Source organism: Diadema setosum, chromosome 15 (assembly GCF_964275005.1).
Source record: "Diadema setosum chromosome 15, eeDiaSeto1, whole genome shotgun sequence".
Lineage (NCBI taxonomy): Eukaryota > Metazoa > Echinodermata > Echinoidea > Diadematoida > Diadematidae > Diadema > Diadema setosum.
Window position 1 is genome coordinate 21065283 of NC_092699.1, and position 16566 is coordinate 21081848.

The 16566-nt window shown below is 40.2% G+C and overlaps 1 protein-coding gene across 1 annotated transcript in view; it reads left to right on the forward strand.

Moving 5' to 3' along the window:
* LOC140239074 (tRNA pseudouridine(38/39) synthase-like) overlaps positions 1–16566 on the forward strand; it is a 103616-nt gene that overhangs the window by 28612 nt on the left and 58438 nt on the right. The window contains exons 4-6 of the mRNA XM_072318971.1: positions 918–1110; positions 8456–8561; positions 15972–16032. Of these exons, the coding sequence (XP_072175072.1) occupies positions 918–1110; positions 8456–8561; positions 15972–16032 (360 nt within the window). The remainder of the gene's footprint in view (positions 1–917; positions 1111–8455; positions 8562–15971; positions 16033–16566) is intronic.

Here is a 16566-nt window from a genome sequence, read left to right on the forward strand (position 1 = left end):
GGTAAGAAGGCTTGACAACAGAAGTTTGAAAATATATATTTTTTCAAATCTGTTGTAATAAAAAACTAGATAAACTTGGTATTTGCAGTGTCTTGATTGATTAAGCTGTGTGTTTGCAGTGCAACAGCACCGCAAGTGGACTGTGCCAGTATATGCTTCAGGCATAAGCTCTGCCAGAGATTCTGCTGGAGTGCTACTGCCTGGTTGTGTCTGCAGTTGCTCTGAGATGTACTATAGATCTATTGGGAGAACCATGCATTATGGCGGAGGCATACCAGTATCCATACCAACATTTCTAGTTTTTTCTGGCAGCTAGAAGTTGACCAAATTTGGCTTGAGTTATCAACGGGAGGAATGGATTGTAGTTTAATGTACAAGTGGTAGTTGAGCCCGAAGATGCAAACTTAGCTAATTTGCATAATTTTCATCTTCTGGAAATAGATGGCTAGATTTTGACCAAACTTGCTAGGAATCTCAGTCACAGTTTGCACAAATAGTGGCATGCCCCCATGGAGGCTCATAGGGCAGTTCCCAAATGCTCACACTTAGGATGGTGTTGCCCAAGGGCCTACAGCAATCCCTGAATCTCAAGATTTTGTTATAATTTGCCTCTAATGGAATGCCGTGAAGGCAAATTTCTTGACTAAAGCAAGTGCTTGAGCCATTGGTCTCTTGTTTCTTGACATGGACAAAACTTTCTTATGAAATTCATAAGTTGATGGATATAGAATTATACAATATGAATATGAGATGAACATGAAAGAATAATGCAAGGTGCCTTAAGCTTTACTTTAATGTATTTTGGGGGAGGGGGTCATTTCTTTCCACTGCACTATGATAAAGTCATGATTAGTGCATAAATTTGATATTAAGTCTAGCAGTTATTGAACTTATCATGCAATTAATCATTGTTGCAGCACCACCTCTTTGAAGCACTGACCAAAACTAAGCTGGTAGAGAGCCGAAGTACATCAAACTATTCTCGTTGTGGGCGAACAGATGTAGGGGTCAGTGCATTTGGCCAGGTCATTGCCATCGACCTACGAACCAACCTTCTAGAAGGTCAAGGGGTCATTCAAAGAGCAGGAGGCACTGCTCACCAAAGAAATGGTAAGTTGTTCATCATTTCACTGTTTACTACATATTCATATGTATGTGTTCAAGATATATGTGATGTTTTCATGTTTTCCAGTCATCACTTCATAATAGTAAGCACATGTAATTGTACATCGCATGTTCATCTATGCATCATGTACAAGTGTACACATGTGTAGAGTATGTTTTTTAGTTGTATTACCAAGAATTTGTTTACATAGACTTTCTTTACATACAAAGTCATTCATGAGAAGTACAGTATGTTCTTTGGCCCATATGGATAAAAATAAAACTAGTTCCGTTTATGCACATGAACATTTGTACAGTTTGAACTGTGAAGCAATGAATTTATTTTCTTTTTTGAACTTCGAAACAATTATTATTATTATCATTACTATTTTTTTTTTACCAAGAATTGCTGTAAAAGACAACAAATTAAAAAACAAAATCTACACTGGGACTTCTTTGTCATAACTTGTAACCACTTTGTGTTAATTCTGTGTTTTTGATGTGTAATGAGAGTCTACTACACATGGTAATCAGACTGAAATGTGACATATCAAAATATTTCTCAGACATCAAAATTCAGAATCAAACAATTTATTTTGTTTGAAATACTGTAATGCACTGTTGTTGAACAATGATCATGAAATATCATGAATATACATGTAAATGTATATTACAGTACTGTACTTGTACATGTACAAATGAAAGTGTATAATGAAGGAGTTTCAAGAGCATGGAGAAACCACTGAAATATGCCTAATATTTTATTAACTATAGAAAATTTAATTTCAGTTTCTTATGAGTAGTTGGTGGCATAGAATATCCAACTTTAAAGATACTAATACACCTGAGGAATTATTTTGAACGCCCTTCCCAGAATGACAACTGTTTGAATTCATTATTGACAGTTGGGAGGTGGGCGCTAGCTTTGGAACTTCCTTGGTAGTTGGTAATTTACCATCATGGCCAAATTTTTATAATAAAGGCGTAAGAAATAAATTGTGATTAAAAATGTGCAAATTATACATATGAAGTTCAAATTACATTCTCCGCAGTCCATTTGTTTTCACTTTGCTGTCTGCACTTACTGTACGGGGGGGGGGGGGGGGGGGGGGGGGAGAGGACTACACAGTGTATTTAACGGTACATGTATTGCACATGTACATTGTACATTTCAAAGTACAATAGTGATAAATTAGTGATGTATTTCCTGACCTCACCTCAACACTGCAAAAAAAGAAAAAAAATCAAAACTCATTTAGCTGCCCTAAACATGGAAAAAAAGTAAAGTCTACTAGTACTACACTGTTGTATACATGTACAGTGTACATGTACAATGTTTCAAATTGGATGTGATTTGGACTAATACTGGTTTAATAGGGGGTTTAATTGAATGGCTAACATGAGAGTGTGTGTGTGTGTGTGTGCGCGCGCGCATGTGTGTGTTGTGTGTAGGTGTGTGTGTGTGTACATGTGTGCACATGCGTGTATGCGTTTGTGTGTGTTGTGTGGCCCACACATTTCCCAAGCATAATTTCATGCTGATATCCCCTTAAATGTTTGTGAATTAGCAACAAACAAATTGCTCTGTCAGACTGTCTTTTGATATGAATGCTAATGATAATTTATACATATACTGTAGCTACCATTTTGGGCAAATACAGGTACGTTGTATGGTTAAAAAAAAAGAAAAGAAGATATACATATATGCAGAAGGGCAATTCAACCAAAACTGTTCACTTCTGTAATGCCAGAGACAAATGGACCAATATCTCTGCAGCAAGAATGCCATTAAGCATCTTCATCTTGGTTCACTTTAGCTTTACTATCATGAAGACTGAGTTTTTATCGAGTCATGTTGAAGATTTGTCAACTTTGACTGACTATTAACTTTGGACGAACATTTATCACAAATATATTGATCCCCTTGACCAACAATAACATCGCCAAACAAATCTTCCAACTTTTCTTGAAGTCCACATCTCACGACCGTCACTGAGTTCAGTTTTATGTAGTGTTTGGATGTTATAAGTGGCACATCACAAATCATACATCGGCGAGCTGGCGATTTGTAGCTCGCCATTTTCAATCTCAAGAAGAATATTCAAGTCATCATCGAATCCGGGCACAACAAAGTCAAAAACACCATGTGAAAGTAGGTCCTACAGAATGATGACTCCAAACATAACTTTCAGCCAGTCAAAAACGTTGCACGAATCAGCTGTGCAACAATGCATACAGATTCACTGAAGTATCGCATTGCATTGTGATAATGTGCAGAAATGCAGGCATCTCTGTGCACATGTTGTAGATCGCACTGTATTCACGGTGCATGCAATGCACACAGCTGGCTGCAGTTCGATCGATCCCACAGAACTCATTTCTGTGATCGATCCCTCAGTTTTCATGCATACGTAATGAGCTTGCCAGAGATAGGGCATTATGTCAGCATACCTAATGTGAACTTTTGACCCTACGCACTGTCAAACCATTCTGGACGTTTTTTTTTTCAGGCATAAAGGTTTGTGGGCATCGAGCGGTTACAGGGGATAGCGCGATAAGCTATGGAGCGGCGCACTGAGGTGGATGCGTAATGATAAAAAATGTCCAGAATCTGGACTAGATGGGAGACAGTTAAAGTAGAAATTCAAAGAGCACGAAACACAAATTTGATAAGAAAATATTGAATTTGAACATCTGTCCTAGATGTACACAAAATATCGAGAGAAAAGAACAATCCCAACTATTTTTTATTAATTATTGAAATCGGACGAAAAAGTGAACCCGAAATGCCCCGATGAACGGTCTGCCGATACCCCTTCCCGATGACGTCACGCACTGGATTCGTACTCTGAAAGTACACGTTCGCTCCATAGACTACTACCGTGAATTGTTTTCAGTGTTGTGTTTAGGAGCCTAGCAAGTCCAATTATTTAGTTTATTAGGAGTTTTCTTGCATGTCTCCTTGGAGTTCACAGTTTTTCCTTACATTTCATCCTCATAAAGTATGAAATTTGTGAATGCTAGCGGCGCATAAAAGAGATTTCTTTCAGACGTTTTGTCCGCATTTCGGTTCCGTGCCTTCAAAAAGTAGATCCGGTCACAGCAAGCTGGATGGTACGTCTCGTTCTCAGCTGGTCTGCATCGGCTGTTCATGCACTGTGCTGGTGTGTGTGGTTCGCACTGCTTTGTGTGTGTTTGCGTGTGTGTGAATATATTAGTGTTCGTGCTCTGATTTCTTCCTCGGTCTAGTGAGAGCTGTGCGTAAACACGTGTGTGTATGGGAACACTTACTATTGTACGTACTTGTACATGTACTTCGAACATGTGCGCCAGCTCCATGCCCCCTCGACGTTCGACGCAAGACTCCCTGCAGCCATGGACCTAGCAAAAAGATCCATGCTGCAGCTGATCACTCGCTCTCTATGCATGTTTTTGTTTGTAATAATAATGGATGAACATAAACTCAATACTGTACGAGTAATGTTCGCCACACGTAATTTGTGTATTTCGTATACTGTGCTACGAAGCGAATTGCTACTTACAGAGGTGGAAGAATGAGCCGTGAGGAAGTACTTCTTTTTCCACATTTTTGTCTAAACCGCCGCCGTCATTCATCGTACATACATATCGTCGAGACTCTAAATCGTACTGAGCCGTATGATATACTGTTTTTCTTTTTTTTTTTAACGTCAAGGCAGACATAAGACATTTAGTTTACCATCAAACGCAGCTGAATATTACTGTTATTCATTTCGAAATGTTATAGCAAATATCCGACATTTATTTAATCATCGTATGGAGTGAAAATTATTGTTATTCATTTTCGAACGTCAAAGGGATCATTCGACATTTATTTTAGCATCTTCCGGAGCTGATATTATTGCTATTTACTTTCGAATGTAAAAGCAATCATCCGGCATTTATTTTATCATCGTACGGAGTTGAATACTATAATTGTTATTCATTTCCAAGCGTCAAAGCAAACATCAAACATTAATAACTATTTTACCATCGAACGCAGCTAAACATTACTGTTATTCATTTACCCGACAGTTATTTCAGCATGGTATGGAGCAGAATATTACTGCTATTCACTTCCGAACGTAAAAGCAATCATCTGACATTTATTTTAGCATCTTCCGGAGCCGAATTTTATTGCTATTTACTTTCGAAAGCAAAAACAAACATCCAACATTTATCTAATCATCGTACGGAGTTGAATATCATTGTTATTCATTTCCGAACGTTACAAGGGATCATTCGACATTTACTTTTAGCATCTTCCTGAGCCGAATGTTATCCTTATTCATTTCCGAACGCAAAATCAAATATCTGACATTAATTTTTGCACCGTAAGGAGCTGAATCTTACCGATATTCATTTCCAATTATTTTAGCATCTTACGGAGCTGAATCTTACCGATATTCATTTCCAATTATTTTAGCATCTTACGGAGCCGATTGTTACCGCTGTTCATTTCCAACAGTAAAAGCAAACATCCGACTTTTTTGGTGGCCCGATCGGGCCAATAAGGAAAATAAGGCATTTCAAGTTTAACACTGTTTATTTATTTCATTTTTCTTTATCGGTAAGTACAAACAATTCTTACAAGAAATAGAAAAGGAAATAGAGAGAAAGAGAGAGAGAAAGAGAGAGAGAGAGAGAGCCCTATTATAGGCAAATTAAATGAGAGAAATAAAGAATCATTGCGTTTGTAATCCTGGCTGGGTCTTCGACTTGTCAAACATTTTCCCTGTTCATTCCTCCAGGCCCCAGACTGTTCATGACCGCCAAGAATGCGCCAGTACGCGCGGTTTCTTTTTTGTCAAATGGTCTCTCTCCTCTACCCCCCCCCCCCCCTAATCCCCAAGTCAGGCACCTTGCCGTCGTGGAATTTTTATTGTTTCTTGGTAAACTTGGTGTTCACTTTTGACCGCGCGTTATTGATTTGTGTTATTTTTATCTTGAAACGCGCACTGTGCTCGGTATCCACATGGAGCACGCACAACCAGTGACTACCCGACTCACCTGTAGGCAGCTAACGGCGAGCAGAAAATGGCAGTTTTTTCTGCTACCGCTATTTTCTACTGCCAAAATAGGCTAATACATCGTATTGGAATAAAAACTTTGTTCGATATCGATGAGCGTTGATGTGGCATCGCAATGCAATACCGGGGCTTCTGCAAGTAAGTCAGTGTTCGACAGTTGTTGAAATCGTGACATCGCTAAACAGTTGTTAGTTTTGGGCTTGCGTGTGTATGATTTCATGGGTTTGTTGAAGGGAAAATGTGGAGAAAGAATTAAGGTGGCTTCAAAATTATTTGCCTGCCCGATTCGGGTAAGCATTTTTCTCCTTGTTCAGAACACTTGTACGACTTTGATTTTCACTTGCCCGAGCAATCGGGAAGTGCTTATGTCCGCCCTGCTATTAGACCTTGCTAGCCTAGTATTGTACCTCCTTGGTCTGACCAGGGAGGTGAGACAACCTCCCTGGTCTGACCGGTTTGAGGTCAGCAACTAGTCAGGCGCAATGGTGTGATAGCTATCATAGCAGATGTCATTTACGGAAGTTTTACGAGCGTGTGCACACTGGTGAAGCAGCAATTGCGAAAACACCGAACCTTGTCGATGTCGAAGATTACACTCCTTCTCTCCCCACCTCCCTGGTTAGTCGTACAATATTACAGTACATCGTATCGGGCGCGAACGTAAACAAACACACGTGGTTATGCAATTGTTCCTACGCCAATGAAAGTACTTCCATGACTTCGCTAATCACGTAATAGGCCAGGCACGCTGGCAGTGAGGATGGTGGTGCGGCGAGCGGCTACCAATGCGGATCGGAGCAGTAGAGCCACTTCACCGCGGATTAATACAAGGACATACTGCATGCGAGCAATCGCGAGCTACGAGACTGGGCTGCACAAGTTGTTATCTCGATCCTCGTTTTAAAATCTCTCCTATTTTGATATTTCGCCATTTTTCGTAAGTCTGCTTGTTATTGTCAACATCACCATGTCTTAGATTATCAATCCTGTCATGGACATCCTCATGATTTCCAATTAAACGCCTCATGTGACTAGCGAAACTTGAACGTGCTAACATTACAAACGTAAGAAAAATAAGATTACCTAAGTAGCTTGAATTCCTGAATATTGACAAAAATATCTGTAAGAATTTCAAAAACATCGAGAGAGAAATGTTTCTTCATTACTATTAAACCATGAAAAGTTATATTTCGTTCAATTCGACTTTTACATAAGGAAATAAAATGCAAAAGAATCAGGTTGTACCTCCGTTAACATTGTACACACATTCACCGGGCAGAGTCCACAAATCCAGTGCGTGACGTCAGGCGAAACGGGCATCTTTCCTGACGAATTGGCCCTTATCAGGCTCCAGAAAACCGCAGTTTTTCGTGAGCGTTTACTTCTTTCTAGCAACGCGAAAGCGAGGTAACAAAATTCCATTGCCTTCTATGTCTTCTGAGCTTTCTACTGATGCCTAAATTGCAGAATTTAATGATCTCTTTGAATGTCTACTTTAAGATTAGTGTGTATGTTGGGAAGTATTTCTGAAGCTCATGTCTATTGTCTCCCTGTATGTACCCCAAGGAATAGTTGCATACAGTCTCATACAGTCGTGCAGTGGTAGTACAAAATTGTAAAATGTGCTGCAATCAGTTTTGCAACAGTCCCGTGGTCTTTGTACAATCGCACCCACTCGCAAGACTAGTCTCTAGGTTGCCAGCGCATGTGTGAGTTGTGCAAGATCTCCAGCCAACCCAATGTGACTATCTAGTGTGAACTCTAGTATCAGGTTGTAAAATGTTGTGCAACACTTGTATGACAATCACACAACTGGTGGTACAACCTATTGTGAGTGAATTGATCGCTTCTTGTCACATCAGGATTTTGAGCATCGTCATGAACGCCGTCATGAAAATTTCTACAGCTTGCAACAATCACAAGTGATATTGGTCATGCAGCACCCTAAACAAAAATTGTTGCAGTTGATACAAGCTGGTTGCAGCTAGACCACTTGTGATTAACAATGGACAACATCGTAATAATAATAGCTGGTTTTATATAGCGCATTTCACACTTTCGTTAAGTATCTCAATGCGCTTTACAGACTATTATTACCCCAGTCACTGGATATGTGTACATTATTTCCATCCAGCAGTGACAGTGTTCACTCTCCACTCCCTGGGTAGCATTCCAGCCAGTCGCAGCCATTTTACAGGCGTGCACATGCTGATCAACCAACATAAGCTTTGTATGTGTTATCACTTTTGCCAATTCCTCAAGATTGATAATTGTATGACTGTGTTTGACTTATTTTATTGAAGGTACGAAGACCGAGGAGATCAACTATCCCCAGGTTCTGAATAGAGTCCTGCCTAGTGAAATCAGAGTGTTGGCATGGGCACCGGTTGAGCCTGGCTTTCATGCACGGTAACACATTCTTGCTTCTCCAAAATACATTTCTTGACTTGTATTCATGAAATCTCACTCTTACAGTATATACGCTACAGTTGTATTTGTAAATTCAAATTCATGAAATTCTTCCGTCGAGATGTGAGTGGTTGTAAATGCCAACCACTTTGTCACTTCTAATGAATGTGAAATTTAAAGTGACCATTAATCTGTAGTGAAAGCTTTTCCTTCTGAATGTAACAAGAAAACCCAAATTAATCCAGATTGCATTAACTGATAATCCCGTGGATACAGTACAACACATGGATCTCGTCAGGCTCAGGATTGAATCCTTTGAATGGCCCTCTAGAAGTTTTCAACTTACTGGGCGTCATCGTAGGTATTTCAGGTAATCATTAAGATTATCTAAGAAACAAAGTCATTTGCATAACGTGAACAAATCTAATGCAACATGCATGCATTCAGTTACATGTGTGAACATAGTGTGTAAGTCAATAGACTTTTTTAATGTGTATTGGGGGAAGAAGACATGTAAGTGTCATGGTAGTTATACAATAGTGAACTAAGGTTTAGAAGTGTTTATAGGCTGTTCTTGTGATACTAAAGAAACCTAGCTGGGTAAGCCTCAATTTCCAGCAATTCTTTGTAGGGGTCAAGTTGGTGACAATTTTAGGTCAAATTTTTAACTGTTTCAATTGCCATACACCATGTAAATGTCAAATAAACATTATTACCCACTGCTTGAAATTGCGAGACCAGCTACAGATTGATGACACAACAGCTCTACACACACACACACACAAACACACACACACACACACACACACACACACACAACACACACACACACACACACACACACACACACACACACACACACACACACAAATGTACAGGCAGTATTTTAGATCCACACACACAAACATCCACTCTGCATTTCATATGAATCTGGACAGACAGCTGCCCGCCGTGGCCTGCTGCTTGAGTCTTGTATGTTTGAGGGAGAGAGAGGGAGAGGGAGGGACTGGGACTTGTTGTCACGCTTATTGTTGGGTTTCGGACAAACGGAGGGGTAAAACAAGATGCATGCTTGTGACAAAGCTGACACTGGCTTTAGTGCTGAAAGAGTTACTCAAATGCTCACCACCATTAAGCCACATTAGCACTGGAATGAAACACCAAAACACAGTTCATGTTTACAGTTGATCACCTTCCTGCCAGGTTTATTGTGAGAGTTCTTTCGTCGTACAGTTGAGATGTTGAGATCCTCGGCTTCACACAAGCTTTTTCCTCATCTTCCTCATCTGAGGAGATTCAAAATTCCACTTCTTTCATATGGTTTGGGACATTGCCCAGAGTGAATTACTGAAACAAAGTTACAGTAAGAATGTGCCAAATTGATCATCAGCATCCTTTAAGTTATACATTCTTCTTATAAAAGGAAAGTTAGGGGAACGAACCTGAGCTCAGCATATCAATATATTCTCTCCTTCTACAATAAGCCAAATAGCACAAAGGTTTATAAAAGAGGACCTACTTCAAGCCAATCAGGTTGCATGCTTGGGTTACATAACTTTTTATATGTCTTGTCTGTGGTCAGAGACAAAGGGTAGTAAAAAGGGATTACTTTTACCCAATCATGGTAGTAGCCAGAATTACATAACTTGTATTCTACTATGTCTGGCTGACTTTCAATAAACTACATAAGGGAAATACTTTGGCCAGTCATCATCCCATCTGGACTGCCCATTACAAGCTTGTGTTTTATGGAAATGGCACTCACTACCCAAGCCACTAAGGGGGCGTTCATGCGAATTTTGTAGCCAGAATCACAAACGTGAATCATGATTCAAAAGGGCATTTCAAATCACGTTTCAACTTCATGCGGGCTTTTGCAACGCTGATTTTGGCTCAGCTCATCCTTTGCCATTGCGCAGCGCACTGCGCAGTTTGACCTTGTCTCTGCAACTCAAGCCTGACCTCTTGTTAAATCCTGATGCCAACTGATCAGTCAGTTTATTGTAGGCCTTTAGTTACATTTTTATTTCGGTGAATACCTTCCAATAAGCTGTGGCATTCAGGCTCTGCCCACAGATCGAGGAATAATCTTAATTCTTCGTCTCTACAATTGTTTCCCTTGGTAGACACAGCTGCAGCCATTACTATTATCAACTCAGTCGGAGAGTAATTACATGTATTTTTATAATAAACAGCTAGATACTAGCATAGAATCGGTGTATGGCATTGATGTAAACAAACTAGTGAACAAACTAGTGCATTTAAATGGAAAAATCACATGAACGCAACGCAACTAAACACGTTTAGTGACTAAACGCTTTTAGAAATGCAATTCTAGTTTCGCATGAACACAGCCTAAATCTGATATCTCTGGCAGTTGACCCTGAATGGCAGCTGCCTCCACCTCTTGGGAGATTGCATAAGCCCACTTGGCAGGGTGATACAAACCTCCTGTCAATTTAAGTTGAGGTGGGGAACTGAGGCCTAAAGCCCCGGTCACACAGCACTCCACGTCAAAATCACGCACAAAAAGTTATTAAAATCTGGTGGACGTGGTCGTAAGTGGTAATTTTTTGGTCAATTTTGGTTTGGCTGTGCTTTGTACGGGATATGGCCGTTGGTGGCTGTTCCACTGCTGAAGCACTGCCTAAGCACGGCTAACCACGTCCAGCCACGTGTATGTACAAGGAAAAATCTATTTGTCAGCGATAAGCCGCTAAACACACGTTATTTCCCGTGATACCAACGCGTAACATGCGTCAGATGACTGTGCTCTGCCCCTGACAGACCGCTAAACTTTCGCGTCTTACCGCGTCTCCCCCAAGTTTTAATCACTGCCGAAACACGAATTATCACGTGTGTTTCACGTGTGTTGCACGTCTTTACCATGTGTGCTGCCCGTGGTTGTCCGCAGAATAAAATTTTGAGCAGTTCAAAACTTATTACTGCGTCTGACGCCGTTCTGATTTTTTTCCGCGTTCTGCCATGTCTATAAATCAACCATACCTTGTCTTAAACTCACGTGTGTTGCACGTCTTTACCATGTGTGCTGCCCGTGGTTGTCCGCGGAATAAAATTTTGAGCAGTTCAAAACTTTTTACTGCGTCTGACGCCGTTCTGATTTTTTTCCGCGTTCTGATTTTTTTCCGCGTTCTGCCATGTCTATAAATCAACCGTACCTTGTCTTAAACTCGACATCAAGGCGAACAACATCGTCTGCTTCACGGGAGACCACTTTTTGATGTGTTTTGGCCGTGATTAAGCCGTAAAGTGCTGTGTGACCGGGCTTTAAGCTATGATTATTGGTACTTGCTTGGCACTTCTAGTGGGTAATTTCACACTAGGGCCCCCATTTCATTAAGGTAGAGCAGCAGCGTAAAGTCCCCTGTTCAGTGTCAGCTTCCACCCTGCAGCATCAAATTGCAAACTTGATGCTGCAGCACATTTCATAAAATCTGACGCTGCATAATCGACATCAAAATGTCGCTGGAATGATAAAAAAAATTCTGACGCTGTTCAGTATGAGCATCAAAATTTGTCACAGGACATGCTACAGCGACAACATATCATTCCTATGCTATGATAACACAACCATGATGGCCTATCTTATGCTTCTCCATGATAGTGGCTTGAAGATCATTAGAAAATTAGATCCCCTGTACATAAAACATAGATTGAAATATACTCTACTGTATTCCCCCCCCCCCAAGAAAAAAAAATTACAATGGGACCCTCCACAATGATAGCTTTAAAAATAGTGAATCAATCCAAGTTCAATTTCAGGGAATGAAACTATAACTTATTACCCACATCTTACAGAAAACCCCATTCGATTTGCTTTTGTGGTCAAAGAGAAATGAGTTTTGTAGAACATGTCAGGAATCCCTTCCCTCCAAGTTTGTCTATTGTGTTCACACATTATACAGTTCTAAGAGCATGCAGGTGCTAAACTTGGAAGAATCAGACCCATGACATGGTTTAAGGCCCTGTCACACCTTTCCGTGTAGGCCTTGCGTGGGACTTGCAAAGAACAATTTTTGCTACCCGGAGGTCCCCGCAGATGACCCACACATGACAGTACCTAGCACATATATCTCACTTGTAGTTACCCGGAGTTGCACACGCAAGTCCTATTTACCCGGAGCAAAGTTTAGGCCCTGTCACACCTTTCCGGGCAAGTTAGGCGAGCTTTTTGCATATAGGGATTTACCAGCATGCAGGACAATTTTTGCAGGCAGACATGGATTTAGGCGAGTTTCGCTTGCGTCTTACCTGCTAGACCCGTGCTACTTATGTTCTACTTGCGTGTATTCTGTGTGATCTGTGTGTCAGGCGCATGGGTGGCGAATGAGGGCTGACAACTCGGTGAAGGAATCCCTTTGAAGGAATTTGATATGGTAGAAGTCCCACAGAATGGCATTATCTTGGCTGCAGCCGACTCTCAACTAACCAGCAGAAAAGCAGTAACTGACCCTCAGCGTGCACGCAGTGCATGGACCTCTGCGGGCAATCCCCTTGACACATCTAGAAAAAGTTTTGGTCATACTCAAAACTTGGCTGCGGATAAATCTGACTTGCATGCACCTCAAGGCAACTGTTGGCGAAATATGCGCTTGGTACTTGGCTGCGGGTAAATCTGACTTGCATGCTCCTCAAGGCAACTACGGGCAAGATACGTGCTAGGTACTGTCAGGTGCGGGCCACCTGCTGGGAGGTCCGGGTAGCAGAAATTTTTCCCTGCAAGGCTTCCCCAGACACTGTGTGAAAAGGCCTTGAGCATGCTCAAAACTCGTTCCGGCTGAGTCACGGGTGTTTGCTCGCAGAGGAACACTCAGAACATCAGTAGGAGGCCCTTAGCAGCAGCATCCCGCAGGCAACTCCCACACAGGTACTTCGCAGTCCCTGTATGTCGCTCGTAACTGAAAACGTACTGATTTTGAAGCTCTCACACAGATCACATGGAATACACTCAAGTAGCAAGTGAGTAGCATGCCTCTAGCAAGTAAGACGCAAGTACAACACTCGCCAACTTCCTTGTCCGCTCGCCAAAAATTATGCGTGCTGGAAAATCCCTACTCGCAACAAGCCTGCATAGCTTACCTGGAAAGATGTGACAGGGCCTTCACAAAGATCCACATTTCTCTGTGACTACTTTACCAAATTGAATGGGGTTTTCTGCAAAATATAGCTAAGCTGAAATGTTGTATTTTAAGACCCTTAAGTAGTATTTAGACAGTTTAATCATATTGGAAGTTATCAATGCAAAAATCCGATTGTAATTTTTTTGGGGACATACTATATATGAATAATGATTAAATACATGTAGATCTACACACATTCTACTATATTGTTTCAGTCCTGCAAAAGTGGTGCACCTCATTATAGATATAGACTGGGAGGCCATCATTAACAAGGCACAAAGTGAAATCTTTCTGTGCATCCCAAGTCTACTTACACAGTTATCAGTAAATTCATGTACATAATGTAGTTCTAGGTCTCAACCTAGAAATGTCTAAAGTAGTAATTGCATTAAGATTTTATGCAATTGGAGCTATTCTTGACAGCAAAACAGTGTAGCCTTTCAACTGCAAGTCTGAGAAATGGAGTAAGTTCTGCTACTACTTATGATATCATAAACATATCCACTTTTTAGTAAATTACACAAGGGTATATACATCTAGGCCTAACATTAGGCCTATTTAGCTATTTCAAGATCTAGGCCACTGTAGTCGTTAAAGCTGTTCATTGCAGTGGCTTTGTCAATGTCTCAGTGACAATGTATTTTGAACCCATGTAACTCAGCCACTCTGTTTGACATAGTTCAACGGAACACCACTGTATAACTGAACATGCTGACATATCGAAATGTCTAGACAGTTTTAAAACATGCCCATATAATCGCCTTGACCAACAAACCTCCACAATTCATATTGAAGATTAAGATACCGTTAGCACATCAAATCAGTCCCATAAATTGATACTAGTGTCGTGACACGCTTGACTTGTGTTGTTTGTACTTTGACATGTTCCATCCAGTGACTCTATAACATTAGTCTTACTCTGCCAGTGTTAGCTTTCTCCATGTCTAGTGGTCATACCAATAATTGGTTATCCAACTAGGCTACACTGTAGGTCTAGTCCATAAGTAGAAACACATGTAATGTACGAGACAAACCTGTCAATTGCACCTTTCGGTCAAGCATCATACTATCAAATTCATGATAATCTTGTTCAAGATTTCTGGAGATACTGCTTGCTTGCCCAAAGCCAGAAGCTGTCATATATCTTTGCTGGAAATGCAGTGTTGAATATGTGGAGGTCACGGCATACCACATACACATCCAACCTGTACGCAGTGTCGAATTACCTCAGTTGAAAAATAATAACAACCAAAAACAAGAACAAAGCAAAAGCTGTTCTTGTGTCATGTTTCACATTCTTGTACTACTGCAGTTCAAGTAGAGTGAAAGCAGATGACATAAAAAAAACCCACTATACGCAGTATCCCTGTGATGAGTGGCACGCATGTATTGTGCCACTGATCTCTGTAGATCAGACTCAACCAAAGTCATTCAAATTGACATTGTAACTTTTCAAGTTTTTCAAGTCAACATCTTAGTTTGAGATTTTTATGAAACGCAATTTTGCTATGATAGCAAGTTGACATTCCAGCAGGAGAAGTTGACATCCCAGTAAGACTTGCTATGATTGCAGCTTCGGTAGCAATGTGGATATGATTTGGGCTTGACATCTGTGAATGATAAAGGTATAAAGTTAAATAGCAAACTTTCTCTGTTTGTGATTACTTATAAAATATTTGATAAAAGTCAATTACATTCAGTTAAATAATACAAAGAAATGAATCAATAGATTATAGTGCTGCAGATTTAAAGGATGGACTTCAATGTCCAATGTATTTATTTGACAAAATTCAGTTATGAGCTTGATAACTCAAGAATGTTTGTGGAAAATACCCTCATGAAAAGAACCAATATTCTCTTACAATAAATTTGAGTAATTTGGCAGTCTGCTGTGTCAACATCACCTGTCTCATTTGAAACTATTCTCTTTGTGCAAGTGTATTTTCCTTTTCCTAGCACAGATAGATGAATTAGATGAGTTCAAATAAGCCGATGGGACAGGCTTTGTACATTTGTGATCATGAAGTTATAGGCATACTCTATGTGTTAGTGCATGACCAAATAGGCCTACATAATTTGTAAAAATACTTGAATAAAAGGTATACTGACAGAAACGTTATACTTCCTGTTTCATATCCTCATAATATTGCCTGTACATATTTTCAGTGATAACCTTCATTATGAATGCAGTGTATCTCATACATCATGTTAACAGATTTATATTCCTCATGTTTGTTTGTTTTTTTTTTTTCATGCATTACATCCGCAGATTTGATACCTTAAGCAGGACCTACAAGTACTTCTTCCCTGCCGGAGATTTTGATATCGAAGTATGTAAACTATATTTTTAACTTACGTGCAACAGCATCAATATAGGCTAGGATGCAATAGTCTCTCTTTAAATCCCTTGCGTAGCCAATGTAGATAGTGTGTATTGAAAAAAAAGAAGAAAAAGAAAAAAAAAAAGGTAATCCAACTTTAGAGCCCTGCTGTTTCATAATTGACAGCTATGGAGAGTGCAATATTGGTTATGAGGAAAGGAAGCACTTCTTTCCTTTGTAATGGTACCTAAATGTGTTGATAAATGTCATGTATGACTGAACACCATACCTTTAAAGACAATAGTAACAAATAGCACATTTTCCAAATTTGAGTGTTATTATGAAGGAACACTGAATGTTGTGCTGAAACTGATGAGATCTGTCAGTGAAAGTGGTCAAATAATAGGGCGGTGAGTTGGCTCAATCGGTAGCGTGTCTGCCTCACGATCCTAAGGACCTGGGTTCGAACCCAAGTCTGGGCTGAGCAATGTTGTGTGTAAGCATACTGTCCCCTCTAGCAAGAGGCAAAATACTCTGTCCCTC